At 43.9% G+C, this 27980-nt stretch overlaps 1 protein-coding gene across 3 annotated transcripts in view; it reads right to left on the bottom strand.

Moving 5' to 3' along the window:
* The window catches only part of LOC115090469 (cyclin-dependent kinase 17-like), a 434720-nt gene that overhangs the window by 309183 nt on the left and 97557 nt on the right, over window positions 1–27980 (bottom strand). For 2 of the 3 annotated variants that reach the window (XM_029599597.1, XM_029599598.1), the window contains exon 3: window positions 9812–9973. The exons of the other annotated variant lie outside the window; for it this stretch is intronic. In XM_029599597.1, the coding sequence (XP_029455457.1) occupies window positions 9812–9973 (162 nt within the window). The remainder of the gene's footprint in view (window positions 1–9811; window positions 9974–27980) is intronic. 3 annotated transcript variants of the gene reach the window in all.

Genomic DNA, 27980 nt, shown 5'->3' with positions numbered 1-27980 from the left:
GGATTTCTATACACATTTTAAACTACCAATACATTAGCATAGCACTAGCTTACTGCATTAGGTTTTAACTTTTTTTTAGCTTGTGCCTTAAAATGAGTGCTGACTTTCAGTGCACAGTTTTAACGAACAGTTTATTACATCGGCCCCTGAGATATGTCTTCGTTGCCATGGGGGTCAATTACAGATTTTTCAATCCCGGATAAGAGGCAAAACTAGTCAGTTTCTGAAGTCTGAATTCACAGTTTATGTAGTCTCCTTCTCCTAGAAAGCTTCCACTTGTTGTTCACCATATTCCACCCTGGGTCCAGCACTTCATAGGAATGCAGAGGTAGTGCAACAATGATGGTGCTACAGAGTGATCTGGGAGGCTTAAGTTTCCAAACTACCCGGGTTTGATCAGAATACGTGGCTGTAGGACTTTAAACAAGCAGATCTGACCTGGAATTCCCAAGAAAAAGAATCTAGATGGTGTCTGCAGGGCCTTCAGCCTCTCTCCGGCTTTCTGGCAGCACATACTGAAAAGGAAGGGCTTGGCAGTGTTGGCAGTGCTTCATTCTGCTGCAGTGTATGCTCCATGAAGCACGTTCTTAAAACTGCAGACTCTCTAGGTACTGAGAATGATTTTTTTTTTTTTTAACCTTAAAAATGGCCAGAGCATGAGAAATGTCATTCTTTCCTACAAAAATCAGTATGAAAACTAGAAGGGAAGGAGAAGGAAGGACACAAAGTTTGAGAAACAGAAACTCTCCAGCCATGGCTTGGCCTACTACATTCCCTGAGCAAAGAGCACCCACTGAAACTGTTGAAAGCTGACACTGAAAGATTTAAAAGAAAGATGTTTTAATTGTGCAAATGAACCCACAGGATTTTTCAGTTTGTCATTTTTGCCACATCAAGCACCTCCTGCGTGAAGACTTGTTTTTCATCCAATCCAAGAGGAGCACCTCCTGATAAATCTCCTTCCTCCTGTCTCAACAATTTTGATTCCTGGCTTTCCCTCTTCATTGACCCATACTACCCCTACTACCCCCTAACTAATCAAGCTAGATATTTCACTTGGATGCAGCTCCATCACTGCTCTCTACATTAATGGTGGGGGAGGAAGGGAAATAGAACCAAGAGCTAAAAGAAACAGATAAGTATGAGAGAAAAAAATGTGTGAAGCTTGCTGGGCAGACTGGATGGGCCGTTTGGTCTTCTTCTGCCGTCATTTCTATGTTTCTATGTTTCATCCTCCCCTTCTCTTATCCTTGATGACTTTAACCTCCATATTGCTGACTCCTAACACTTATACCTCAAAACTCCTTTCCTTAACCTCATTTGATCTCCAGTTCTGGTCTACTGCTCCTACTCACCGGCATGGCCACTGCCTTGATCTAGTCCTTTTTTCGAACTGCTGTCATTCAGACTTATCCATCTTCCTATCTCAGACCATCTGATAACTTTCACATTAAACTATGCTCCCCACAGACTTGTCCAGTCACCACCTACACCTTCATGAATCTCTAAACTGTTGACCCTTGTTCTTCTCCGCTACTGCTTTCTCTCTCAGGTCTTCCACTACATTGTCTGAGTCCGTTGACAAAGCAGTTTCTTCTTACAACATTATACTCTCTTCAGGCTTAGACACTCTTGCTCCTCTTCTTAACCATCCTGTAAGGCACACCAAACCCCAGCCTTGGCTTACCCCTAGAATCTGCTACCTACATTCCTTTGCCTGTTCTGCAGAATGTCTCTGTCTAAAATCCCATTCCCATATAAATTTCATACATTTCAAATTCATGCTGATCACTTTCCAGTCTGCTATTGCACTTGTCAAGCAAGACTACTACGTTCATCTGACAAACTTTCTTGCATCCAACCCTCACCATCTCTTTGTCACACTCAATTCATTCCTCAAACTTCCCTCACCTCCCTTCACTTTCTACCCAGACTATGGCTCACTATTCCATGACAAGATTCACAAAATTAGCCTTGGGTTCTCAACCATGTCACCTTTACCTCCCTCTATCCCACTTTTTTCCTCTATCCTTCCACTAGCCTCCACCACTCTCTCCTCCTTTCCTGAAGTCACAGTGGAGGAAACTGCCCATCTTTTCTCTACCTCCAAGCTCACTACTTGTTCCTCTGACCCTATTCCTACCCAGTTCCTCAGATCTATCTCCACTGCAGTCATCCCTTCTATCTGTCACATCCTCAATCTATCACTCTCCACTGCTACTGTTCCTGCTGCCTTCAAACAAGCTGTGATCATATCACTCTTCAAAAAAAAGTCCTTCCAACTATCATCCCATTTCCATCCTTGCTTTTGCTTCCTAATTACTTTAATGTGCTTTTTACTGCCACTGCCTTGACTTTCCTGTATCTCAACACTTTGTTGATCCCCTCCAGTCTGGTATTTGTTCTCTACATTCAATTGAAACAGTCATTGCCAAAGTCTCCAATGACCTGTTTATGGCAAAAGGCAAAGATCTTTACTCAGTCCTTAACCTCCTTGACCTATCTGCTTGATTTTTACACTGTTGATTACCACCTACTCCTTGATACTCTGTCCTCACTTAGATTTCAGGTTACCTCTCCCATTGCACTTTTAGTATTTCCTCTGGTGGATCCTCCTCTTCTGCCATCCCACTATCAATTTCTGTGCCTCAGAATTCTGTCCTAAGCCCTTCTCCTCTACTAATTTCTTTGGTACTCTGATTTCCTCTCATGGCTTTCAATACCATTTTTATGCTGATGATTCCCAGATTTACTTCTCTAGACTAGAAATTTCATCAGAAATCCAGTCACAAATCTCAGCCTCCTTGTCTGACATTGCTGCCTGGATGTCCCACTGCCACCTTAAACTCAACATGGCCAAGACAGCGCTCCTTATCCTCCCCCCCACATCCACCTTCCCTCTTCCTCCTTTCTCTATTTCTGTGGATAACATAAGTCAACCTTCCAAGTCCCTTCAACCCGTAACCTAGGAGTCATCTTTGACTATTCTCTCCTTCTCCACACATATCCCAAACTCTGTTAAAACGTGGTTTCTTTTCCCATAACATCGCAAAACATGTCCCTTTCTTTCTGAACACAGTACCAGAACCCTTATCCGACCTTTCCTCTCCTCCCACTTAGACTATTGCAGCCTGCTTCTCACAGGTCTAACAGCGAGCCATCTCGTTCCACTACAATCTATTCTAAATTCAGCTGTGCAACTTATCTTTCACCAAAGTTGCTCGCCCATATTATACCTCTCTGTAGTCACTGCATTTTCTCTCTATCCATTCCCGCATACGGTTCAAACTCCTCTTACTCACCAACAAGTGCCTTCATTCTGTAGCTCCTTATCTCTCTTTACACCCCTTTGTGCATTCCACCCATCAGATAAGTCACTATCTATGCCCTTCTCTTCTATTGCCAATTCTTGATTCTGTGCTTGCCACCATGCTTGGAACAGACTTCCTGAGTTAATGCATCATGCTCCCTCTCTCATCTTGTTTAAATCCCACCTTTTTTCAGGCTGCTTTTAAATTTTAACCCTGTTGGTCCACTTTCAGCCTAATTAACTAATTTTAACAATTGTCTTACTATATGAAATTCCCCAAGTCTCTTCTGCCCTATTTATTTGTCTTAATTAGATTATAAGCTCTATTGATCAAGGACTGTCTCTTATATGTTGTTTGTACAGCACTGCATATGTCAAGTAATAGTAGTAGTAAGAATAACTGTTTGTTCCACTGAAACCACTGATGCAACAAATCTGGAAACTAACATACATCAATGAGCAGAAGGTTTAACACACAAGAAGCAAGAGCACAGGTCTAAATAGAGTTTGCTTACATAAACTGGATTCTCCATAGACAGCAAGATGAATTAGCCATGACAAATTGTGCATCATCATTAGACAACACCAAAGGGACCCACCTCTCTCTAGCTCACTAAATTTTAATACTGAGCATGCATGGGAGTTCCCACCCATGCGCTGACTCGTGAGCTCTTCAGTCATAGTAATGTAGTAAATGATGGTAGAAAAAGAGCCAAGTGGTCCATCAAAGTCTGCTCTGTGTAAGCTACCCCATACCATACAGTCAACTGTAGAGCTTAGTTTTAGTTAGGTAGTTCACTTTCCAGGGAGGTGAGTGGGTATAAAACATGGCAAATTCATCCTGCTCTCTACAGAGAATCCCATTTACAGTAAGCAAATTTGCTTTCTCCATCAACAATCAGGGCTGAATTAGCCATTATATGTGGGAAATCCCAAGCTGAGGGTAGCATAGCAGGCACTTAATGAAAGAGCAATCTGGCTCCCCAACGGAAGAATAGATTACCGAGTGAACAGGCTGTGCAAAATTGCTTGTCCAAAGTTATTGTCACTTGTAGAAACATTCTCCAAACAGTAGTGGGATGTAAAGGTATGTACAGACCATGTTGCAACTTTGCGAATGTCAATCAAAACTGTCCTTAAGAGAGCAACTAAAGCAGCCACAGCTCTTAATTGATGAGTCTTGATGGAATCTGTAATCTGAAGACCAGCCTCTGTGGGATGCAGCCTGCCAACCAGTTTAATAGAGTAAGTATGGACAATGCTACTCTCTCTGTTAGGATCATAAGATATAAACAGCTGAGAAGCCTGACACAGTGGTTAAGTGCTCTTCAGGGAATAGGCTAGAGCCCTTTTGCAGTCTGGCATAACAAAAGTCTTTTCTCCTTTTTTCACATGCAGCTTCAGGAAGAACATAAGCAAAACAATAGCACAATTTAAGTGAAAGGCAGAAACTACTTTTGGCAGAAACTTTGGGTGGGTGTGGAGCACCACCCTGCTATGGAAGATAAGACGAGTATGAAACCAAGGCTAGCTCTTCTACACTAACTCTTCTAGCCAAAGTGATGGCAACTAAAAATACCACCTTCAAGAAAGCCAACGCCAGTGGTTTGTAAGGCAATTTCATTAGCTGTGCTAAGACAACACTGTGATTCCATAGTACAAGTTTTGAAATGGGGGTGTCTTGTATGCCACAAACGTCATGAACTTTGATACCCAGGGATGAAGGGAAATAGGTTTCCCTCCAGCTGGAGATGGTAAGTGGCAATGGCACTAAGGTGTATTTTCACTGATAAAGTACTCAGGCCTAATAAAGAATGGGAGAAGAAGAACTGAAGCAGATCCCTGGGATTCCAGGTGAAAGGGTCTAGAGCCCAAATAATACCAAAATGAAAATCTCTTCCACTTGAAAACATACAGGCTTCTTATCAGTGGCTTCCTTGCTGAAATACAATGTCCTCCATCTCCTTTGATAGCACCAGAAAGGAAATCACTGAGTGCTCAATATCCATGTTGTCCAGTTTAGGGAAAGGAGTGAGACACGGATCACCTTCTTCCTGCTTAAGTAATGATGAGTTGACTCCCGGGGAAAAGGAGAGAGAATCAACAGCAAGACAAGATAAGAAAACTAGAGAACAAGTCTCATTCAAATTTGAGTACCATGTGGACCATCCTGGACACTAACAGAAGTGATGAAAATACATACAGTAGATCAGGATACTTTTTCAGCAGAAAAGTGTCTAGAATGGACCTGAACTTGCTTGGAAGAAAGGTGCAAAAACCTTTGGACCTTCCTGCTGCTTTCCCTTGCAAATAGGTCCTTTGCTGGGCAACCTTACAGATCAAACAGTCAGTCTGCCACCTCCTGGTCCAGCAACCACTCATGTGGACAAAAACCCTGCTGAGAGGATTCACTAATATGTTCAATACCCCAGGAAGGTAGACTACTTGCAGGAAGGCCTTGTGTCTGATGGCTCAGTTCCAGATTCTTTGAGATTCGTGGCACAGCATCCAGGACCCAGTACCTCCTTGCTTGTTCATAAAGAACATTGCTACCTAATTGTCCATATGGATCAAAACTCTCCTTCCCTGTAGGATGTGAGAGAACACTTCCAGGGCATACAGAATAGCATGTAGCTCCAAGAGGTTTATTTGAAAAAGATGCTCCACTGCTGACATGTTCCCAGAGTCTGAAAGGAGCATGTAAGGGCACCCCACACTTTTGTGGATGCAACTGTGACCAGAATTATCTAATGAGGAAGACTTTGAAGAACAGAGCCCACATTCAAGATCAATAGGCTCAGCCACCAGTGGAGGGATGTTCTCATCTCCAGGGTTACTAGAACAAAATGGAACAGTGGCTGTCACAACTGGTCTCATTGAAAGTGAAGTCTTCACTGTAATCCCCTTATGTGCAGATATGTCAGAGAAGCCAATATACTGCTGCTGCCATATACTCCAGAGTAATTAGCACAGACCTGGCTGAGGTCTGAGTACATTGTAAGAACGTTTGAACCGAATTTTGCAAATGTTCCATTCTATCTTCTGGGAGAAATGCTTTATCCATGCTTTTATGAACTGTATCCTCTGTACCAGTACTAGATTTGATTTGGCAAAATTGATAATAAATCTCAGTGACTGGAGGAGCTGGATAGTCGTCTCCAGAGATTCCATGATGCTCGCACAGGAAGAACCCAATACAGATCCTTCTCCAACAGAGATGGGCAGCCATCACTGCCAGGTACTTCGTGAAAACCACTGGGGGACACCAAGAGGCTGAAGAGCAAAACTTTACATTAAAAGTGGCAACCCTCCACTATAAACTGGAGTTATTTTCAGTGCAATCAGTGAATTGGAATATGAGCACATACATCCTTCAGGTGCAGGGTGCACATCCCAATCCCATAGAAGAATAAATGGAAGAATCAAGTGGAGAGAGTTTATCTTGAATTTCTCCCAAGTTAGGTTCCCATTTAATCTTCGTAAATCCAAGATCAATCCAAACTCTCCCGTCTTCTTTTGGATTAGAAAGTAGTGGGAATAGAATTTCTGGCCACATTCCCCAGAAGGAATTTCAGCCATCACCTCCTGTTGGAGAACCTGGATCGAATGAGACAGGTCTGAATTGAAGAGGCCGTAATAATGGATCAAAAGAGTTTAGGAAAACTGCAAGCAGTAACCACACTCCTATTTGTAGGACCCCAATAGTTCTTAGTGATCTTCCTTCAGAAACCACTGGACTTTTTCACCAACTGCAGGAGTCGAGGAATCAGATCCATCAAAAAGCCTGACCCATTTGGCTGGGGACTGCTGTTGGACCTTAGGCTGGCATCTTTCCCAAGTTCAATCCTGGGATGGAAGCTGTAGCTATTGTTGAAGCACAATAGGCATTTAATAGTGTTGAAGTGTAGAAAGGTCATTACTGAAGTACTAATATCTGGATTGAAGAACCTGTTCTGACGTCCCCATCGACTAAGACTGGAGAGCCTTATGCTGTTCCTTGATCTGTGAGATAGTCTATCAAACCTTCTTCCCAAACAGATTGTCTCCTGTATATGGGACATTCACCAGTCTGACAATCACAGCCTCTTTGTCAGTACTGACCCTCAACTAAGCTGTTCTGTGTGCCCCAATAGCTCCCACCAATGCTCTGGCTGCAATGTCGAAGGACTCAAGCCATAAAGATGAGGTGTCTTTAACATTCTTCCAGCTCTGAAACCACTCTCTTGAACTCAGATCAGGGTTTACTATCTCCACAAAAGGGTTGATCCTTTTGATGCAGTCATGCAAACACTACACCAAATATAATTAGTGTGCAGCAATGAAGGTACTTAGTATTGAAATCTGGAAGCTCTTCCTCCCAAACAAGTCCAAAAGCTTCTGATCCTTCTCAGGTGAGAGTTTCAAAATGATTTGTGTTTTTTGGCCTGCTTCATGGCCGATTCTATTATTACTGACTAGTGTGGAGTTAAACCATACAAAACTTAGCACATGCTGTACTCTGTACTTTAAGTCCAACTTTCTAGCCAGTGGTAGACACGAAACTAGGTTGTCCCACATACATGATAGTAAATCCCTCAGCAACTGAACAGGAATTGCAGCCTTCTTGTCTGAGAACTCCAAAGTTGGAGACCATGGATCTCCTTCTTTGGATCCTTCTCCTTCCAGATATTTATGTCCACTCTCTTTGCCAGTTTATCCAGGAAAGATACTCTGACAGAGAAGACTATTCTGGTATATCAGGCAGAGGATTTGATTGGATTCCTTTAGAGCCCTCCTCAGAGACCAGGCATTGGGGAATGCTTTTCCAAGATCCAGGAGAGGAGGAAGGGCACATGCATGAAGAATGGTATCTGGAAGATGCTAACTCCAACTGAAGGGTCCAGTCGGTTTCCTCTCCTGTCTCAAGTAAAGATTCCCTTTCAGAGGGTGAAGATTATTTCCCAGAAGGGGAAGGAGGTGGTCCTACAAGGGACAACGTTTGAGGAGTACAGGATGGTGAGGTAGGAGAGGCCTCTTCTGATTACAATACAAGTTCTCCCCATCCTAGCCAGAAGAGGATGGAGCATAGTTTGCTTTTCAGTTGTGGATAAGGACATGGAGGAGTTCTCGACCAGCACTTTTATCTGGATAATCAACTATTGAGATTTCTCAGCTGGAGTTGGAGAGGTGGTGTCCTCCACTGAAGCATAAATAAGATCCTTCTCCTACATGGTAATGAGGGCATCAATGTGACCAGTCTCCAAGATTGGGTTCCTGAGGGTTGCACTAGAATCATCTCCATTGCTGGGAGCATCCAAATTGAGGTCTCTGATAGCGTTCTAGATGGCTTAAGGCCTGGGCAGATAAGATAAGAAAGGGCCAGGTACGCTTTACGAACCAAAAGAAGGTGGCACTTGTGCTGGCATTGATGCAGATGGCATTGAGGAAGCCTGGCATTTCCTATGCGCCATCACCTGCTGCGCCAAAGATGGTGCCATGATGATGCCATACTCAGCACCATCAATGTCTTCAGCAATGAGGGTTTCAGTACTGATGATGGAGCAGACTTTGGCACCAATGAAGTTCCCTTCTTTTTTTTCAGCACTACGTAATATCCCAAAAATTGAGCCAGGGACCACACCAATTTAGAGGTCTGGCACTTTCGAGACATGCTCAAACCCATTTCCACGCTGGGTCTGGAGACTGGTGCCATGGAAGGAGAAGCTTTACCTCCAGAATGAATAGAAGCTGGGCTCCTGTGTGAATGGCTCCAGTGAGAGTGTGAAGATCATAAAAAGGAAGAACCTTACTTGATTTGAGCTTCTTCCTGTACTCCCTCTGAAGTTCCTCTATCTTCCAGGCCTGGTATCGTTTGGTCCTGGAGGATATGGCTGCAGTGGAAGGAGTTGAAGGAATCATGTGACGGCCACAGGTACTTATAACAAAGATCATGGCCATCCAAGATAAACATATGATGGCTGCACATACAATCCTTGAAGACACTCCAAACATGCTTCCTGGAACCAGACATGCTGAGTACTAAAATGTGTTTTTGAAGGACTGTCAAAGCAGCAAGAAAAAATACAAGACAGTAAAGGGAAATGCCAAAAAAAAAGAGAGAGAGAGAGAGAGAGAGGGTAGCATCTGTGTGATAGCTCAGACAAAAACAGACTAAGAGGCTCTTGAGGCAGCACACGCGCAAGGACCCCTGCACATGCTCAGTATTAAAATTTACTGAGCAAGAGAAAGAAGGGTTCATTCAGTGCCACTGGATGACATCATCCCACATCATAGCTAATTTAGCCCTGTTTGTCGATGGAGAAACCAAGAACGTCAAGGCTGTCCCTCAGATTTCACAAAAACTCTACATGCCAGACAAAATTAAATCCAAAAAGAAATCCTGCAAGGATAACAAAGAGAAAATTAGGAACTAACTTTTTATAACTGAAATTCTGAAGCATTTTCCTTTGACAGAAATGCAACACCACAACATAAACGTAAAAAATAATACAGCATATTCACCCAGTGTACTTTTCCTGGTCAAGGACAGGTAAGAGCTAACGCTGGCTCCACTCACGCTGCGAGGCCGCCAGAGCGGGGCGGGTTTGAAAGAGCCTGTGCATTGGTGGAAGAAGGAATGCATGCTGAGGGAGGAAGGAGGCTTGCCGGTCTTCACGATGGGCTCTATTCAGCACGAAGAGAAAATTCCCAGAGCAGCAATTTAAAGTAGAGAAAGAAACAGAAAGAAATGATACAAGGAGGAAACTAAAAAAAGGCATTTATAACACAGAATTAAATTCATTTGAAGTTCAGGTGGCCATTTTGATCCACTTAAACTCGTAATCAGAATCTGAGCGGTGTAACCAGTTTTCTTTAGGACTTTGCTTCCAGACATTATTCAAACTAAGCTGTTTTGTACAACCAAGCCTAATGCTGAATTAAGCAAGGCCTCACCATGTGATATATTAGAGTAGCATTTTTTATATGTGCCTCTAAAAACCAACCACTAACATGCCTTTTTACATCAGCCAAACTTCCAAGAATTGCCAAAAATGATTTGATGTATAAATTTTAAAGCAGCATCACATACTGGCTAAGTGAAAAGCTCAGTCAAAAACAGACACTGCTATAACAGAGAGCTGTACACCAAATGGAAGAAAAAAGTTTTTAAAAGGTCATTTCTTCATACATTTTGGCTGATTTTTCTGTGGCCAGCTGGTCTCTGACCCCTTATGCTCTGTCAAAATATACAACACAGGGATTAACTAGACTCTACATGGCTTTCAGAGACTTGTATCTTCTGTATACTGTGTACTCCCTATACTACTATGAAAATATCACTAGTATGTCATTTTTTACTTTCTCTAAGCAGTTTCATGGAAATTTTCCTAGTGATGTAAAGAAGTTTCAATCATTACACAACAAATAAAAGACATCATCAGATGGAGCCCTGCTGCAGAAAACGTATGTCAAACTTTCTAGAACTTTGACTGCCACACTGCCCAGCATGCCCTATACCATGCAGGGTCCCTCTCCAGTCTTATAACACAGAATTACTATTAAATAAAAAATAGGAGAAACCCAACTCCCGGGGGTGGCAGACGTATTTTGTGAGGACTACCATCCTGCTGTCCTCAGAGAACATGTTACAAGTGAGCAACTCTGCTTTCTCTGAGGAAAAGCAGGATGGTAGTCCTCACACATGGGTGAATCCCTAGTCTTTAAGCTGCTCCCCAATACAAAAAGGGGACCAACAGACATCCAAGCAGGTGCCAATGCGCACAACAACAGTGCTGTTGGTAACAGAGGGGGAAATAGCCTGAACCCAAACAACAGGCCCTAGGCAGGGAAAGTTGGGTTCTACACCTCAAACAGGTTCTGAAGGACAAACTGGTCAAATCTATTGTCACGTCAGCTATACCTATCCAGACAACTGTTGAGACGTAAACGTGTGGAGAGAACTTCACATCTCAGACTTGCAGATCTCCTGCATGGGAACTGCTCGCAAGTGAACCACTGATGCTGTCATGGTTCTAACAGAATGAGCCTTGACATGACCCCCCCCAGATGCAGCCCTGCCAGGGCATAACAGAAGGAAATGCATCTGCTAGCCAACTGGATAGTGTCTGTTTGGCAATGGCCATCACCCAACCTATTCCTATCAAAAGAAATAAAAAGTTGGATGGACTGTCTATGGGCTTCTGTCCGCTTCAGATAGAAGGCTAAGGCTTGCTTGCAGTCCAAACTGTGCCGTGCTCGTTTGCCTTGATGTGAATGGGGTCTGGGAAAGAATGTTAGCAGGACAATGGACTGGTTTAGATGCAAATTCAACACCACCTTAGGTAGGAACTTAGGGAGAGTATGCAAGACCACCCTGTCATGATAAAACTTAATGTAAGGTGGATAAGTCACTAAGGCCTGGAGCTCACTGACCCTGTGTGCTGAGGTGACTATCACCAAAAATATGACTTCCAGGTCAGGTACTTCAGGTTACAGGGGCGCAGCAGCTCAAAAGGAGCTTTCATCAGCTGAGCTAACACCACGTTGAGGTCCAAAGACACAGCAGGAGGCCTTAAGAGAAGCTTCAATTGAAGCAGGCCCTGCATGAAAGTACAACTACAGGCTGTACAGAAAAGGGTGTGCCATCTACATCTTGGTGGTATGTGCTAATTTCACTGACATGAACTCTAACAGAGTTGGTTTTTAAGCCAACTTCCGATAGGTGTAGAACGTAATCAAGCAGTTTTTATGGGACAGGAGAATGGATCTAGGGCCATCTGCTCACACCACATGGAAAACCTCCTCCACTTCAGTCCATAGGACTTAAGTGGAAGGCTTTTTGGAAGCCACCAGGCCCACACCTATGTGCCTAGACACATCCTCAGAAAGATCAAGCAGCTGCAAGATCAACCTCTCAACATCCAGGCTGAGAGCGACAGAGGCCTGGAGGTTGGGATGCTGCAGTCTGCCTTGATCTTGCGCAATGAGATCTGGGGAAGTCCCCAGACTGATCAGTCTCCGGATGGACAACTCCTATAGGAGTGGAAATCAGACCTATCTCAGCCAATGAGGGACTATGAGGATCATAGTATTCCTGTCCTCGTGAAGCTTCAAGAGAGTCTTGACCACTAAGGGAATTGGAGGAAACACATACAGAAGACCCTTGCCCCAGTGATGGGCAAGGGCGTCCGATCTGATTTGCTGTCTGTCCTGTACAGGGAGCAAAACCAACACACCTTCCCTGTTGCAGGGGGATGCGAACAGATCTACATCCGGGCTCCCCCAGCAGCAAAATATCTGATTCTCTACCCCCTGGTCCAGGGACCACTCGTGGGGTCTGAAGGCTCAACTCAACCTGTCCGCTACCACGTTCTCCGCCCCAGCCAGTTACATGGTCATGAATATCGTTCTGTGGGATAGGGCCCACGACCAGATCTGAACCGCTTCTTGGCACAGGAGGTAAAATTCTGTGCCTTCCTGCTGGTTGTATATTTGGATCAGGACAACTTTGTTGGACAACCGATCTCAAAGCCCACAGCTCCATGAAGTTGATCTGACAAGAACGTTTCTGAGTAGGCCAGAAACCCTGGGTGCTAAGCCCATCTACATGAGCTCTGCACCCCAGGGTGGATGCATCTGTGATTAGGACAATTTGGGGAGAGGGACTTCAAAAAGAGATACCCCATTCCAGATTTGCCACCAGGACAGTGAGTCCTGGAGAGATGGGGTGACTTGGATGCAATCCTGGAGACTCTGTGTGGCCTGGCGACACTGTGACCTCAGGGTCCTTTGGGTTCTGCACATGTGTAGACGTGCCAAGGGAATGAAATGGATGGTTGCAGCCATATGGCCCAACAGCCTCAATAAGTGCCAGGCTGACACCTGCTGGCTCTGCTGAATCTCCATCGTGATGGTCGTCAAGATGATGGCCCTTTGACGAGGCAGGAAGACCTTGGCCTGAGCCATGTCCAGAAGGGCTCCTATGAAGTCCAATTGAAGTGACAGGCTGAAATGGGACTTTGGTAGTTGAGAATCAACCCTAGTGACTCCAACACCCAGACAGTCAAGCTCATGGACCTGGTGTGGCCCTTGCCTGACATGTGATTTTACCAGCCAATAATCCAGATAAGGGAAAACATGCTCTCCCCATTGCGGAGGTGCACCGCCGCCACCATGGCCAGGTACTTTGTGAAGACTCGTGGGGCTGATACTAGCCCAAATGGCAACCCCCGGTACTGGAAGTGCTGTTTTCCCTCCACGAATCAGTTACTTCCTGTGGCACAGGAAGATCTCGATATAACTGTATGTATCCTTTAGATCGAGGGAGCATAGCCAGTCCCCTTTTTGTAAAAGGGGAAACAAGGTGCCCAGGAAAACCATCTTAAAACTTTCTTTTTTTTAGATACTTGTTCAAGGCCCTTAGGTCTAGGATGGGACAGAGTCCTCCTGTTCTCTTTGAAATCAGCAAGTACCTAGAATAGAATCCCTGCCCTCTTTGCCCTGGTGGTACGGGGTCAACGACCCTGTCATTAAGAGGGAGGAGAGCTCCGCTAGTAGTACCACCTGATGTGTTACCAGCCCCCAAAATGGGCACAGAGGGCAATTTGGCGGAACACCCAATAGATTCAATTGGTATCCTTCACAGACAATGGAAAGGATCCACTGGTCCGAGGTTATACTGGGCTACTGATTCACAAAGAACTGCAACCTGCCCCTGACTGGAGGGTCCACCATCCCCGGGTACAGACGACTGGCCTACACTCCCTATGACCCATTCAAAACCCCATCCCTGGAGTTGACTGAGGTGCCAGCTGGGGATTGGAGGCTCTCTGCTGCCTGGGGTGGCCACGGGAGCCCTGATGGTGTTGTCAGGAGCAGGGGGCAGAGGATAGTGGTTCCTCTGGCAAAAGAAAGACTTCCTTGGCACCAGTCTCACCGAGCAGATCCAGAGTGCTGGCAGAGAATTGTTGGAGAGTATCATGGTTGTCCCGAAGTTGGGCCACTGCATCCCTCACCCTATCTCCGAAGAGATTCTCCCCAATACATATGTCAGCGAGTCATTCCTGTACCTCTTGCTGGAGATCCAAGGCCCACACCTATGCCATTCTATGGGCACTGATTCCTGATTACCGCTGTAGAGACTCTCAGAGGAACCGGTAACTACATTATTGATAGGGGGAGGCCTCGGTGCCCCAGGAACTGATGCAAGCTGGGTCAGTAATGCACCGATAAGCACGTTGAGCTTCTCCAGAAGTAGTATGAGGATGGGCGGCACCAGGTCTGGAGCCATAGGACCGAAGTCCGAGAGCACTCTGTCCACCGCCAGCTGGACTCTGCTCCAGCTCCTCCTTGAACATTGCTGATGCCAACACCAACTGGGAGGAAGGAACGGTGGCCAGATCTTCTTTGGACCCTCAAGTTGAATCGGTGACTGGCATCAGGACCAGTGGAGACAGTTGTAGACCCCCAGCACCGATGGAGGATTGGCACTTTTCGCTGCGGGATCACTTTATAGGCATCACAACAAAAGGCAATGCATCCCCATGCCTGGCACTGTGCACCGATGGGGACCAATGATCAAAGCTTGGCCCGGTCTTTCCCCGGTGCCAAGGCAGATGACGAGGAACCCGACCTTGGCACTGACGGTCCTGCCAATGTTGATGGCTCAATGTCCATCGGTGTGGCTCCTTGGTCCTTCGACGCCGCCAATGCCGATGGCTTGGACTTCTTTGACCCGAAGAGCTGATCCATCCTGTTGATTTGAAGCTCACATCCTTTTGGACACATAAGTGGCAACCCCGGACATCATGCTATGCCCCCAGGCAGAGGACATATATTTCATGCAGATCCATGATAGACATGGTCCTTGGGCACAGCCGAAAACCGGAGACAAGGCCATATCGGATGAAACAAAAGGGGCACAAAGTGTAAACGATGGTGGTGGGGGGTTGTTGGCCGGCCGGCACCGATGCACCACCGCCATGGGGGAATCAATCGTGAAAGGAAACTTACCCAGAGACAGAAAAGCATTGGAAAAAAATGCCACAAACTTGAGAAAAAGGAAAATTGTCCACAAGGCCAAAAGCAGCCAAAGTGAGCTTACTGACACCGCGAGGCTTACAGCTCCCCAGAGAGAGATAGACTGGAGAGGGACCCCAGGTGGACGCATGTTATAGGGCATGCTGGGCATGCTCAGTGTGCCTAGTCAAAGTTCTAGAAACTTTGACTTAAGTTTTCCACATCTGGGCTCCATCTGATGATGTAACCCATGTGCGAAAACTACTATCCTGCTTGTCCTCAGAGAAAGCAGCACAGCATCACTGAGTGTCCCAGCAGGTGGTCAGAAAACACAGAGCACAGTGTCAGCAACTATCCCAGCAGGGGTCAGAGAGCAGCCCAGCGCCAGTGAACCTCCCAGTAGGGGTGAGAGAGCAGCATAGAGCATAGCATCATCGACTGTCCTAACAGAGGGCCTATGGGCAGCACAGAGCACAGCATCACTGACTGACCTTTGAAGGGGTGAGAGTAGCACAGAGCATAACATTATTGACTGTCCCTGCAGGGGGTCAGAAAGCAACACAGAACACAGTGACATCAACTTTCCCAGCAGGGGCTCAGAAAGAAGCACAGAGCTCAGCATCACTGTCTGACCCAGCAGGGAGTCAGAGAGCATTGCAGAGCACAGCATCACAGACTGTCCCAACAAGGGGTCAGAGAGCAGAACACTGACTGTCCCAGCCAGGAGTCTGAGGGCAGCACAGAGCACAGCATCACCAACTGTCCTATCAGGAGGTCTGAGGGTGCACAAACATAGCATTAGCAGTTGTCTCAGCAGGAAGTCAAAGGATAGCACAGAACGCAGCATCACCAATTGTCCTAGCAAGGAATTCAAAAGCAGCACACAGCTAATTACAAACTGTTCCAGCATGAGTTCAGAGTGCAGCAGAGCACAGCACCACCAACTGACCCTGCAGGGAGGTAAGAAGGCAGCACAGCATTAATGACTGTCTGAGCAGGGGTTAGAAAGCAGCAGAGTGCAGTATCCATGACTAACTTAGCAGAGGCAACATGGAGTCTGAGACTGAACCAGAAGGGTGACACAAGAACTAGGTCATGCTGGAATGCGGTCACTTACTATCCTCTCTCTAATTTCACGATTTTCGTCTCAATAAGGTGCACAGCTCTTTTATAAAACAATGATACTGCTGCAATGTCAATGTTTAACATTCTTATGTATGTTAAACTACTAGTTAAATTCACAAAATAAATAATAATAATCATCTAGGCAATCCACAGAAACAGCAAAGGATCCCAATACATGTTCTGGCTGCATTTGTGGCAAGCTTTGCCTCTCTTGTTTAGGATAATTGATATTCTGAAATGTTTGTGTGGTAGGTTTCTGTAGCACACAGCTTCCCACTGCAATTACAGAGAATATATCAGAGAGGCATACTGTTCACAGCAGGTCTCCAATTCCATCCCTTCCAGCTTCCAAATCCATATAGGATATATTAAAACAAGTCCAAAAGAAAACATGTGTAGGTAATAGATATATTTTAAACCATTTCCCCTGCCTAAGAAGGCATAAAATGGCTTTGTTTCAATCAATTTAATGAGTAAAGTGAAGCGCATGCAAAGGAAGAAGCTGAAAATAAAGAAAGTCAAGCAGGAAAATGTCAATGAGCTGGAGTTAGATGACAGGTTAGAATAATGTATTCAGTGTGGAAGAGACTGCAATGCTGCAAGAGTAGGCTTCCCAGGACAGCATCACACAGCAACTCAAAAGAAGCCAAGCACTGCTGCTGAATGCTGCTTTTTTCAACCTCGAGAAACTGAAGGAGAAAACAGGGAAAAGGAAAACTGCTTCCAGCTTACAGTGTGTGAATAGGACCCATTCAAACAAAACAAATTCAAAATGTGTTTGGTCAGCTACTACCGGGACTGCAGAATTTTTTATTGCTTCATCACCCATTCATCAAGGAAATAGGGACTGGGGACTGACACACCCCAAGGGGTTTCCTCTTCCTGAAGAGATGCCTACAGAAAACAAGAACACACCTGAAGGAGGGATTCATGCAATCATTTCATACTCTTTCTTACATAAACCAGAGAAGTAAAGCTGGCTGCAGGCATCTAAACACCTAAACTCCTTCAACTCTGCTTTTCCTATTCACACTGCTTCCTGGTCTTTACTATGCCCTTGGATGAATCAGTCTCATCATGAAGCACATGAGAACAGAATGATGGATGGATCAGTTATCAAGCACAGAACCTGAGAATTTTATTTCATCTAACAAGGTACCAGTAAACATACAAACCCCATAAAACAGGTTATTACCCATTCATATTTGTGTGAAATAAGGATATCAGGCAGTGCTACTTTATAAAATCACAGAGTTTCAGAAAAGCTGGGATTAGAACCCAGGAATCTGGATTTCCACTCCCTTGTTCCGAAAAGACCAAACCCTTCTTCCATTCTTACTTCTTGATGACAATATTTACTTAGTGCCACCCTCAAGCTATCATTCGATAAGGGGGTCTACAAACTATTATTTGTAAAGAAAGCCATCCTAACACTGAGTTCCAAGTGGAGGCTTGCCGAAAACCCTACCTCTAAACTACCATTCTGAGTCTGACAGGTAGACCATATCATCATGTGGCACATGGTCAGCGTGCCTGTGACATAGGATTAATTTGGTTCCTAGTGGGCTGGTGACCACATCTTGAAAAAGTCTCTCTGCTGAGACTGATTTTCAAGATGTGGTCACCAGTCCACTAAGAACCAAATTAATCCCAACTTCACAGGCACACTGACCATGTGCCACATGACATCATGGTCAGTGGACCATGATATTACTGGACATAGAAAAACACATCTTATTTCCAGAGCTTGGATTGTCTGGCCTAGAACATTTTAGTATCTTACCTAGGTGCATTGTGCAACGCAAGACAAAAGCAGAATTACCCAAACACTTAAGTTTTATATCTTCAGGTAAGACATTAAATGGAATCCCTTCATGCTGTTATAAACATTAAAATACATATGAAAGGTTTTTAAAAATGTTCTGCTACTTTTTGATGTCACACTAGACCTTTCATTTTATTACTAACAAGTATGAAACTGCAAAGTAGTTACATTAACCCATTACACAACAGCTTTCATATGTCAGCATCTAAGGTATGATGCTACTGGATTACATGAAACACTATGAACTAAAACAAATGCTGATTAGCATAGACTATTACTAAAAAATTCTTGTTTGCTCTTTAGTACTTTTATGCAATTGGAGACTGCTAATGGAGGAAAGAAAGTTCAATCCAATGGCCTCATCTACATTAGAAGCATCAATCATCACTAATGACGATTGATTCCACTCATCGGCAAAAAGCAGGGTCATACCACAATTTATTTGCTCGTCTTGAATGTTAACTGCATTTCAGTGTTTCACCAAAGAGCTTGTTATACTGAAACATACTGGTATAGATGCACATTTCCAGTATTTAATGGAATATGCCTGTTAAAAATAACTTTAAAAGGTGGGGGGCACTGATGAACGTCAATAACAACAAATGCTTCTTTTTGAGTTTTTGCTGGTGGCTTAGCTTTTGTCTCTTCCTTTATGCTAAACTATTGCATAACTGATGGAGAAATTCTGCTCAAGCCTCAGAAATGGTGACTAAATCAGGAAGTACTCACCAGTCATCTTAAATCACTATTATAAACACTTTAGAGAGGCAGCAGATCTTGAGGAAGCAATAGCAAAATTATCATATGAAACTTCTGCTCCACAGCCAATTGCAGCCACTGCTAACAAATCTTGCCAGTCAGAGGTGCTTACATGAAATAAAATTATTAAAAGAATGCAGTTGAAGTTACAGTGATCAATAGGCTAACTGAAAATCTTTATTAAAATTGGATATCATCAGCCGTCACATAACAGAGGTTGAGAAGAATGTAGGACATATGTCCAACATGAAAAAGACAAGTCTCCTGGTTCACAGAGAAATTACCATAGTTGAATTAGAGAACAGATGTAAGAGAGGAAATTTATGAGGTTATGAATGAAAGCCCAAGCACGCTGTTTTCTGTCTGGTCTTTCTCAGAGACAATTTGAAAGCCAGCAAAGGAGCTCCCCTCCCTGGATATGAACAGGACCAAGCACACACCATAATTAAATGGGGAGGGAAAGAGAAAACCGTTCTCAGTCAAACCTGGTCAAGTTTCATGGCTTCCAAGATAAAGAGTGGGTATTGAAGAGAGCTAGGAAGCTTGGTGCTTGAGACTATTTGTGTTTTCAGGTTCTAGTGCTAACGCTCAAAAGCAGCAGTCCATATCTGGGATCATTAAAAAGAGAGTGTTTAAGATACTTCATATACCCTGTGTGATGATTATTATAGTCCCCTAACTACTCAAAGGAGGCAGGAGGTAAGGAAAGCCTGGGAAATAGGGCCAGAAAAAAAGGGAGTGAGAACAGGAGGGAGATTTCAATTCCCATGAGGCACAGGGGCTCTAGAGGGGGAAGGACCGCACAAGCCTTATAGCACCAAGTGGCTGATGCATCAACCACGCTGCCTTTTCTTCTCTCATATATGACAGAGTTACCTCATTCCTCCCAGGGTGCAACGGCTATTTATTTTGATCCCTTCACCCAGACTGGTGAGCTGGCTTAAACAGACACTGTTTAAGCATCTGTTGCTAGTATAATAAAGCCCCTCTTTCAGCAATATACAGTCTCACTGATTCCTCCACAGCGGGTTCTGTGAGCCTGGTTCTGAGGGGACCAGGCCTTACTGCCACCTCCCACCATAGCCTGTAACTGAGATTTAGACTTTCTCTTTTTCCTCTCTGGCTGCAGATGTATTCACCCACAGCAGTGTTCCCAAAAAGCTCCTAACCAGCAATGCTCTTTGAAATATCCTCTTCATGAGGAGGTTTCCACCACTGGTCTCCTAGGTCCATTGGCTCAGGCTCTTCTTTGGGACCGTTGCTCACCTCCACCTCTTATGCCGGTTCTAAAAGAGTATCTTCCTTTTCCTGTCCCGCCCCTCCATCTGGAAAATCATCAACCTGATCCCAACGTGTTTGTACTCCCTTCTCCCCTTGGTGATGTAAAGCTTGTGCAGTCCCTCCCTCTCCAGAGCACCTGTGCCTTATGGGAATTGACATTTCCCTCCTGTTTTAACTCCTTTTCCTTTCTAGCCCTGTTTACCAGGTTTTTCTTACCACCTGCCTCCTTTGACTGGCCAGGGGTTCCCATTGGGAAGGGAACAAATTATTCAGGGTGCCTCGCACAAAGCTGAGTATGCTATAGGTTTAGTGTTTGTTAATAAATCTAAAATAAATTTGTGTCCTGGAGAGATAGAGATGAAGGCAGTACCCTGGTTGGCCCATAATTTGATATGGTTTGGGTTTTCATAGCTGAGTGAAAGGAGGTGTTTAAATAGGAAAGAGCCCATTGCCAAGAGGGAAAAGGAGCACAGAGGGATTAAAAAATTGACTGACAGTATCTTTGCCGCAGATTTATTATTCCTCAGTGGCTACATCATTTGGGGATTGGGATCAGTTGGTAATGACCTTAGTTGATGAATTGACACCTGTCCAGTCATGTTATGTATAGAAACAAGATGGAAAAAGACAACCTTAGTACAGCTCGATGTTGAAAAAACAAAAAATAAATCTCCAACATGTAGAAAGGATCTGGAGAAAGGACATGTTTCCATATTTGAAGAACTATAAGGATCAACTTGAAAGGTAGGGGGAAACTTAAGTCAACCAAAAAGTTGTAATTCTCAAAAAAAAAAAAAAAATTCCATGAGGTAACTTCTAATAGCAAGCTTCTTTATGTATAATCATTTAATTAAACAACAAATCACAAATCACTTGGCATACCTAAAGCTCTGAAGTATACCAAGCAATATAATGAAGTTTTACATTTTCCAAATGCAATAGCAACATATTCAAAGAAGGAAGGAAGAAAAACGAAAGCATTAAATCACATGATGCTGACAACAAATTACAAATACAGCATTTTAAGTCTTCCCACCTTTGAAAACTCTTAACTGCTTAAAATAAGACTACAAACTACGTGAGATAAAGTTTGAATACAGGTTCCCCAAATGGACATAAATTGCTGCTGATGTTTAAATGATTGGCAAGATAAGAAATTATCCATCTGCATCATTTTATGCAAAAGATTTTGCCAATGCCAAAAAGATGGCGCTTCGGGGTTTCGCCAATTCAATAAAATTAGTTTTTTCCCTAACACACATGCTTTCCTAACCAAAAGGTGATGCCTTGGCCCCGAAAGTCAGAGCTGGGAACATAGCAAAGAACACTTTCAATGGGGTTAAGGGAATTGACATCTTTAGCAAATGTTCGAGATAAGTAATAATCTTGCCCCAAAAGCACTGGATTAGTGTGCATTCCCAGAAAGCATGAGATAGATGGTTAACATTTATTACATTTACTACAAATACTGGTACAAGACAATTTGGCTCTGAAAGCCAGTTGTTGGGTAACGTAAGTTCATCTAAGGAACTTGTATTGCATTTCCCGATAATACATTTGGACTAACACTTGACAAATATTGAAAATTATACTGTAAATCCCTTGACTGAACCTGAAACACCCCATCCTTATCCGCCTATCTCTGAAATTTGGTAGGTATCAATCTCTGCAAGTTTCAAAAGAGCTTTATATAATTTAAATAAGGATAAACAGTGAACATCCTCAAAAAAAGAAATCATCGTATCGGTCAACAATGAATGACTGTAATGGGAATTAGGAAGTGACCTTATATAATGTCTGAGTTGAATATATGAGAAATAGTGGGTGCCATCCAAGTCAAAACAATTCATCAATTTTTCTAAATATAATACCTGACCTTTGGCATCTAACAAGTGAGACAGTTCCAGTGGGAACACTCAGAGGAGAGGATCACCTTGCTGGTGGCTGAAAGGAATCAGTAAGTTTTTGCTTGGGACATTGTCTTTTTTAAAAGTACTGGGGCAAAGTTAACTATTTGGGAATATTACTTAGTGTGTGTGTGTGTGTGTGTGTGTGTGTGTGTGCTTTTAATAGTCAGAAAGGCAGTGAATAAACAAGTTAGACTGTATTTTTAAATAGTCAGTGTGTTTATTTTTAAAAGTCTGCAGAGCTGAGTGTTCTGCAGACTTTTAAAGAACTGAGTGTTTGTATTTAATACAAACTCAGTGTTTGTATTGGGAAAAAAAACCCAAAAAAAAAAACCAAAACCCCCAAAAAGTTGCCAGAAGCTAGAAATAAGCTAGGAGCAGTGTTATCCCCTTGTACAGGTCCTTGGTGAGGCCTCACCTGGAGTATTGTGTTTAGTTCTGGAGACCGTATCTACAAAGAGACAGAGACAAGATGGAAGCGGTACAAAGAAGGGCGACCAGAAAGGTGGAGGGTCTTCATCGAATGACATATGAGGAGAGATTGAAGAATCTAAATATATACACCCTGGAGGAAAGGAGAAGCAGGGGTGATATGATTCACTTTCAGATAGTTGAAAGGCTTTAACGATCCTAAGACAACGACAAACCTTTTCCATCAGAAAAAAATCAGCAGAACCAGAGGTCACGAGCTGAGGCTCCAGGGAGGAAGACTAAGAACCAATGTCAGGAAGTATTTCTTCACAGAGAGAGTGATGGATGCCTGGAATGCCCTTCCGGAGGAAGTGGTGAAGACAAAAACTGTTAGGGACTTCAAAGGGGCATGGGATAAACACTGTGGATCCATCAAGTCTAGAGGACGTGAATAAAGTGGGGGTGGCTCGCATACAGAATGCTGAACAAGCAGCAGCCCTCAAGATAGAAGGGCTCAGAATAGAAGAACAGGAAGCCGCTGCTGCCACAGCTGCTGCCGAAGTGCGCAGAAAGGCTGAGCCATCGATCGCCTCAGACCTATAGCAGTAAAAGGGAAAAGCAGCAGCCCTTGAAGCCCTAATTAAAGGTCTTGTTTGGGGGGGGGGGGGGGAGTTGTCACAGCCATGAAAAGTAGCAGACGCAGGGATCAATAACCGGGGTCCGCAAGCCCGAAGGTGGAAGGAGGCGGCAGAACACTGCACGGAGCGGCAGTAGCCACAGAGGCATTCACGGAGCAGGATGCCAGTGGTTGGTGTTCCACCTTCACAGAGCGGAAGGATGGAGTGGCATTCACGGAGTAAGATGCCAATATTATACCAATGGTATACCACCTTCATGGAGCAGAAGGATGGAGGGCTGCCATCTCCAAAAAAAAAAACAAAACAGGGGTGGGTAAGAGTATGTAAAATTACCGGTGAGGTCATAGGCTATAGGTATTGCCAATTATCAGTCTTGTTCAATATTTGTTGTTTGTTAATGTGGCTCGCGGTAATGGGGGCTACTACCTGGAGATAATACCCTTGCTCAGTGTACATACACATGATTGAGACTCCATCATTGCTCTGGGCTTCAGCGGCAAGAGGTAATGTGGAAGAAAAAAAAATTTGTATTCACAGGGAAGCGAGGTGTAGCTGGGCAGATACTTTACTTTCAATGCATGTCCAGCGTGGATCTCTGCTTCAACGGCAGGGGAGAAAGTCTAATACTTCTCTTTCAACGCATAGCTCTCTGCTTCAACAGCAGGGGGAATGAGGAAGGGAGGATCTGTATGTGGATTGCATAGTCTGGGTGGACTGGGGCAGGGGTGTGGCCTGCTTATTGCGGCGGTTACTACCCCAAATTGAGCTGGATATTCACTTGGATGCAGTTCCCGCGCTGCTCTCTACATTGATAGTGGGGTGGAGGAGAAATAGAACTAGAGAGTACTAGAAGCCAAGCGTAACAAGTATGAGAGAGAAGAAGAAGAAAAAAAAAAAAGTACACAGCTTGCTGGGCAGACTGGATGGGCTGTTTGGTCTTCTTCTGCCGTCATTTCTATGTTTCTATACCTAAGTAAAAAGGTTAAATAGTTCGGCTCAGTTACTCACCTTGGAAAGGTGTTGAGGTAGTGTGATTGGGTTTGAATAGGTACCAACATTTGTTAATCAAGAGAGCAGTGAGTCACTCTGGCTGACTAACTGAAGTTAGACTGTTTGTATTCCTGGATGGAATAAATGATAGCTTTATGGAGCAATTGGTTCAGGAACCGACAAGAGAGAAAGCAATTTTAGATCTAATTCTCAGTGGAGCACAGGACTTGGTGAGAGAGGTAACGGTGGTGGGGCCACTTGGCAATAGTGATCATAATATGATCAAATTTGATTTAATGACTGGAAAAGGAATAGTGTGCAAATCCAAGGCTCTCGTGCTAAACTTTCAAAAGGGAAACTTTGATAAAATGAGAAAAATTCTTAGAAAAAACTGAAAGGAGCAGCTACAAAAGTAAAAAATGTCCAAGAGGCGTGGTCATTGTTAAAAAATACCATTCTAGAAGAACAGTCCAGATGTATTCCACACATTAAGAAAGGTGGAAAAAAGGCAAAACGATTACCGGCATGGTTAAAAGGGGAGGTGAAAGAAGCTATTTTAGCCAAAAGATCTTCATTCAAAAATTGGAAGAAGGATCCAACAGAAGAAAATAGGATAAAGCATAAACGTTGGCAAGTTAAATGTAAGACATTGATAAGACAGGCTAAGAGAGAATTTGAAAAGAAGTTGGCTGTAGAGGCAAAAACTCACAGTAAAAACATTTTTAAATATATCCGAAGCAGAAAGCCTGTGACGGAGTCAGTTGGACCGTTAGATGATCGAGGGGTTAAAGGGGCACTTAGAGAAGATAAGGCCATCGCAGAAAGATTAAATGATTTCTTTGCTTCGGTGTTTACTGAAGAGGATGATGGGGAGGTTCCCGTAATGGAGAAGGTTTTCATGGGTAATGATTCAGATGGACTGAATCAAATCTTCTTGGTCAGAGTGCTTTTTCTGGATTGGCATATCCATATAGCCCAATTTTCTCTTAGAGAAAAAGCACTCTGACCAAGAAGATATAATCACTGCGACATTTTCAGTGTCAGCACAGCACTCAATGTGAAGGAGCAAATTTTGCCATCACCTAAAGAGCACATTTTCACAGCTGAGTCATAGAGGTATATTCCATGCTTAAGAGTCACTCCCTGATGAAGAGGATTTACTCGAAACACTGCACTGTCGGGATTACAATACTTATTGCATGAAGTTATGTATACAATATCTTGGCGTCATAACTGTGAGTCTTGTATGGTATAACATTTAATTTTTGTATACCACCACAGCTGACTCGCACTGGACTATCAAGTTAGCCAACAGAATAATAGATTGAGCAACTTGTACATTCTGGGGTTTTCCAATGATTATAAATAACTTTTCTCTAACAACCACTAAGTTGGAGCTAGAGTCTCGTTAGTAGCCATTGGGCATATCCATATAGCCCAATTTAGGCACTTTATGAGGTTTCCCCAGTTCAAACATATACAATCCATTTCCAGCCAGACTATTAATATTTTTTGTTGAGTCTTTAAGTAATTACATTTTAAAGTATTACAGAAAAAAGTTATTAAAAGTTGCAGAATTTTAAATATTTTGAGCAGAATTTCCCTAGAAATTCACTGAAAGAATGTCCCTTCCACATATACACACCCTCATACAGGCTCCCTCACTCTCTCACATAGACATCCCCTCATACAGGGCCCTCTCTCTTGCATTCACACCCACACAAGCTCCCTTTCTCTTTCACACATACATCCTCACACAGGCTACCTATGTCTCGCTCTCAGGCAGCCCTTCACACAGGCTCTGTCTCACACATACACAATCCCTTCACACAGGCTAGTACTCTCACATACACACGATCCCTTTTTCATACACACGAGCTCCTAATCTCTCACACACATACACACTCCTTTCACAATCTCCTCATATAGGCTCCCTCTCTCTGAAACCCACACTCAAGCATCCCCCCCACCCACTCTCTCTTACCTCCCATGCTCTCTCTCACACCCTCCTACTCTGTCACCCTCCCCTCATATAGGTTCCCTCTCTGAAACCCACACTCAAGCATCCCCCCCACTCCCCCTCTTACCAACCAAGCTGTCTCTCACCCTCCCCCACACCCCCTCTCCTCTCACACACACACATTCTCTCTCACCGGCATCCCCCTCCCCTCATATAGGATCCCTCTCTCTGAAACCCACACTCAAGCATCCCCCCCCCACCCACACTCTCACACCCTCCTGCTCTCTCTCACCCTCCCCACCCCCTTCTTACCAACCATGCTCTCTGTCATCCTCCCCTCTCTCACACACAGATTCTCTCTCACCGGCACCCCCCCCCAATGCTCTCTCTCACCCTCCCCTCCCCTCTCTGACACACATTCTCTCTCACTGGCATGCCGCGGGATGCGCTCTGTTCACGGCGAAGATGAAGGCCCGGCGCGCCGATCGCGGCGAAAAGGGAAGGCCCCTGTGTGCCGCAGGATGCGCTCTGATCGCGGCAAAGATGAAGGCCCATTGTGCCATTCGCGGCACACTGGGGCCTTCCCTTTTCGCCACGATCAGCGCGCCAGGCCTTCATCTTTGCCACGAACGGAACATGTGCCACAGAACACGCTCCGTTTGCAGCATGCCAGGGTCTCCTCTGCTATTTTCTGCGCAGAATTTGGCAATTCTGCACAGGGGGAGAATTCTGCGCAAATTCTGCTTCCGCAGTAGTGCAGAATTCCCCCAGGAGAAACACTCTTCTGCATCCAAGAGTGGCTAAAGGTGTGCGATTCCGCCTTCACCGGCCAGAAGAAAAGATTTCAGTTTTTGTATACAATCGTGTAAGTATTGAACTATGCAGAATTGGTGAGCAGAAATCCATGCATTGGAGGTTTGGAACACCTTTTTACTGAAATTGTCCAGTCGCCTGAGATCCTTCCTTCATGAAATATTAGAGTATTTTATTATTTATTTATTTTTAATTTTTATAGACCGAAGTTCTTGTAGGAACTACAAATCAATCCGGTTTACATACAACTTTTAAATGCCCAAAAAGAGTAGTGGGCTTTACATAGAACAGTTGAACAATAAAACAGGTAACAATAGAACTAACAATAAATTATGGAACAAATAGAATAGATAACCAATTAAACATAGTAATGTAGTAATAAATATTATATAGAAAAAAAAAAAAAAGAGTATATGCTTGTTTTCTTTGCTCTTTTAAGAGCAGATTCTATCACAACTGAATGATGTCATAAGCTGCACTATTCCAAACCCTGGGGATTTTTGCATCTTATATTTGAGACCTACAGTGCATTCAGAAAGTATTCAGACCCCCTTCACTTTTTCCACATATTGTTACATTACAGCCTTATTCTAAAATGGATAATATGTATTTTTTCTTTCCTCAAGCTATACACAATACCCATAAAGACAAAATGAAATCAGGTTTGTAGAAATTTGTGCAAATTAATTAAAATAAAAAACTAAAATATCACATTTATATAAGTATTCAGACCCTTTGCTAAGATACTCAAAGTTGAGCTCAGATGCATCCTGTTTCCAATGATCATCCTTGAGACAGAGACAGAGCATGATACACCAGTTCAGGAAGTCTATTCCAAGCACACAGCACAGACAGGTGGAAAGCATGGCGTCTGGAATTGGCAGTAGAGAAGGGTTCAAATAAGAGTGACTTATCTGACGAGCGGAGTGCTCGACGAGGGGTGTAGAGAGAGATGCACACCTTA

Source organism: Rhinatrema bivittatum, chromosome 4 (genome assembly GCF_901001135.1).
Source record: "Rhinatrema bivittatum chromosome 4, aRhiBiv1.1, whole genome shotgun sequence".
NCBI lineage: Eukaryota > Metazoa > Chordata > Amphibia > Gymnophiona > Rhinatrematidae > Rhinatrema > Rhinatrema bivittatum.
Note: the sequence above shows the minus strand (reverse complement) of the source record. Positions and strands in the feature narration are given on the sequence as shown.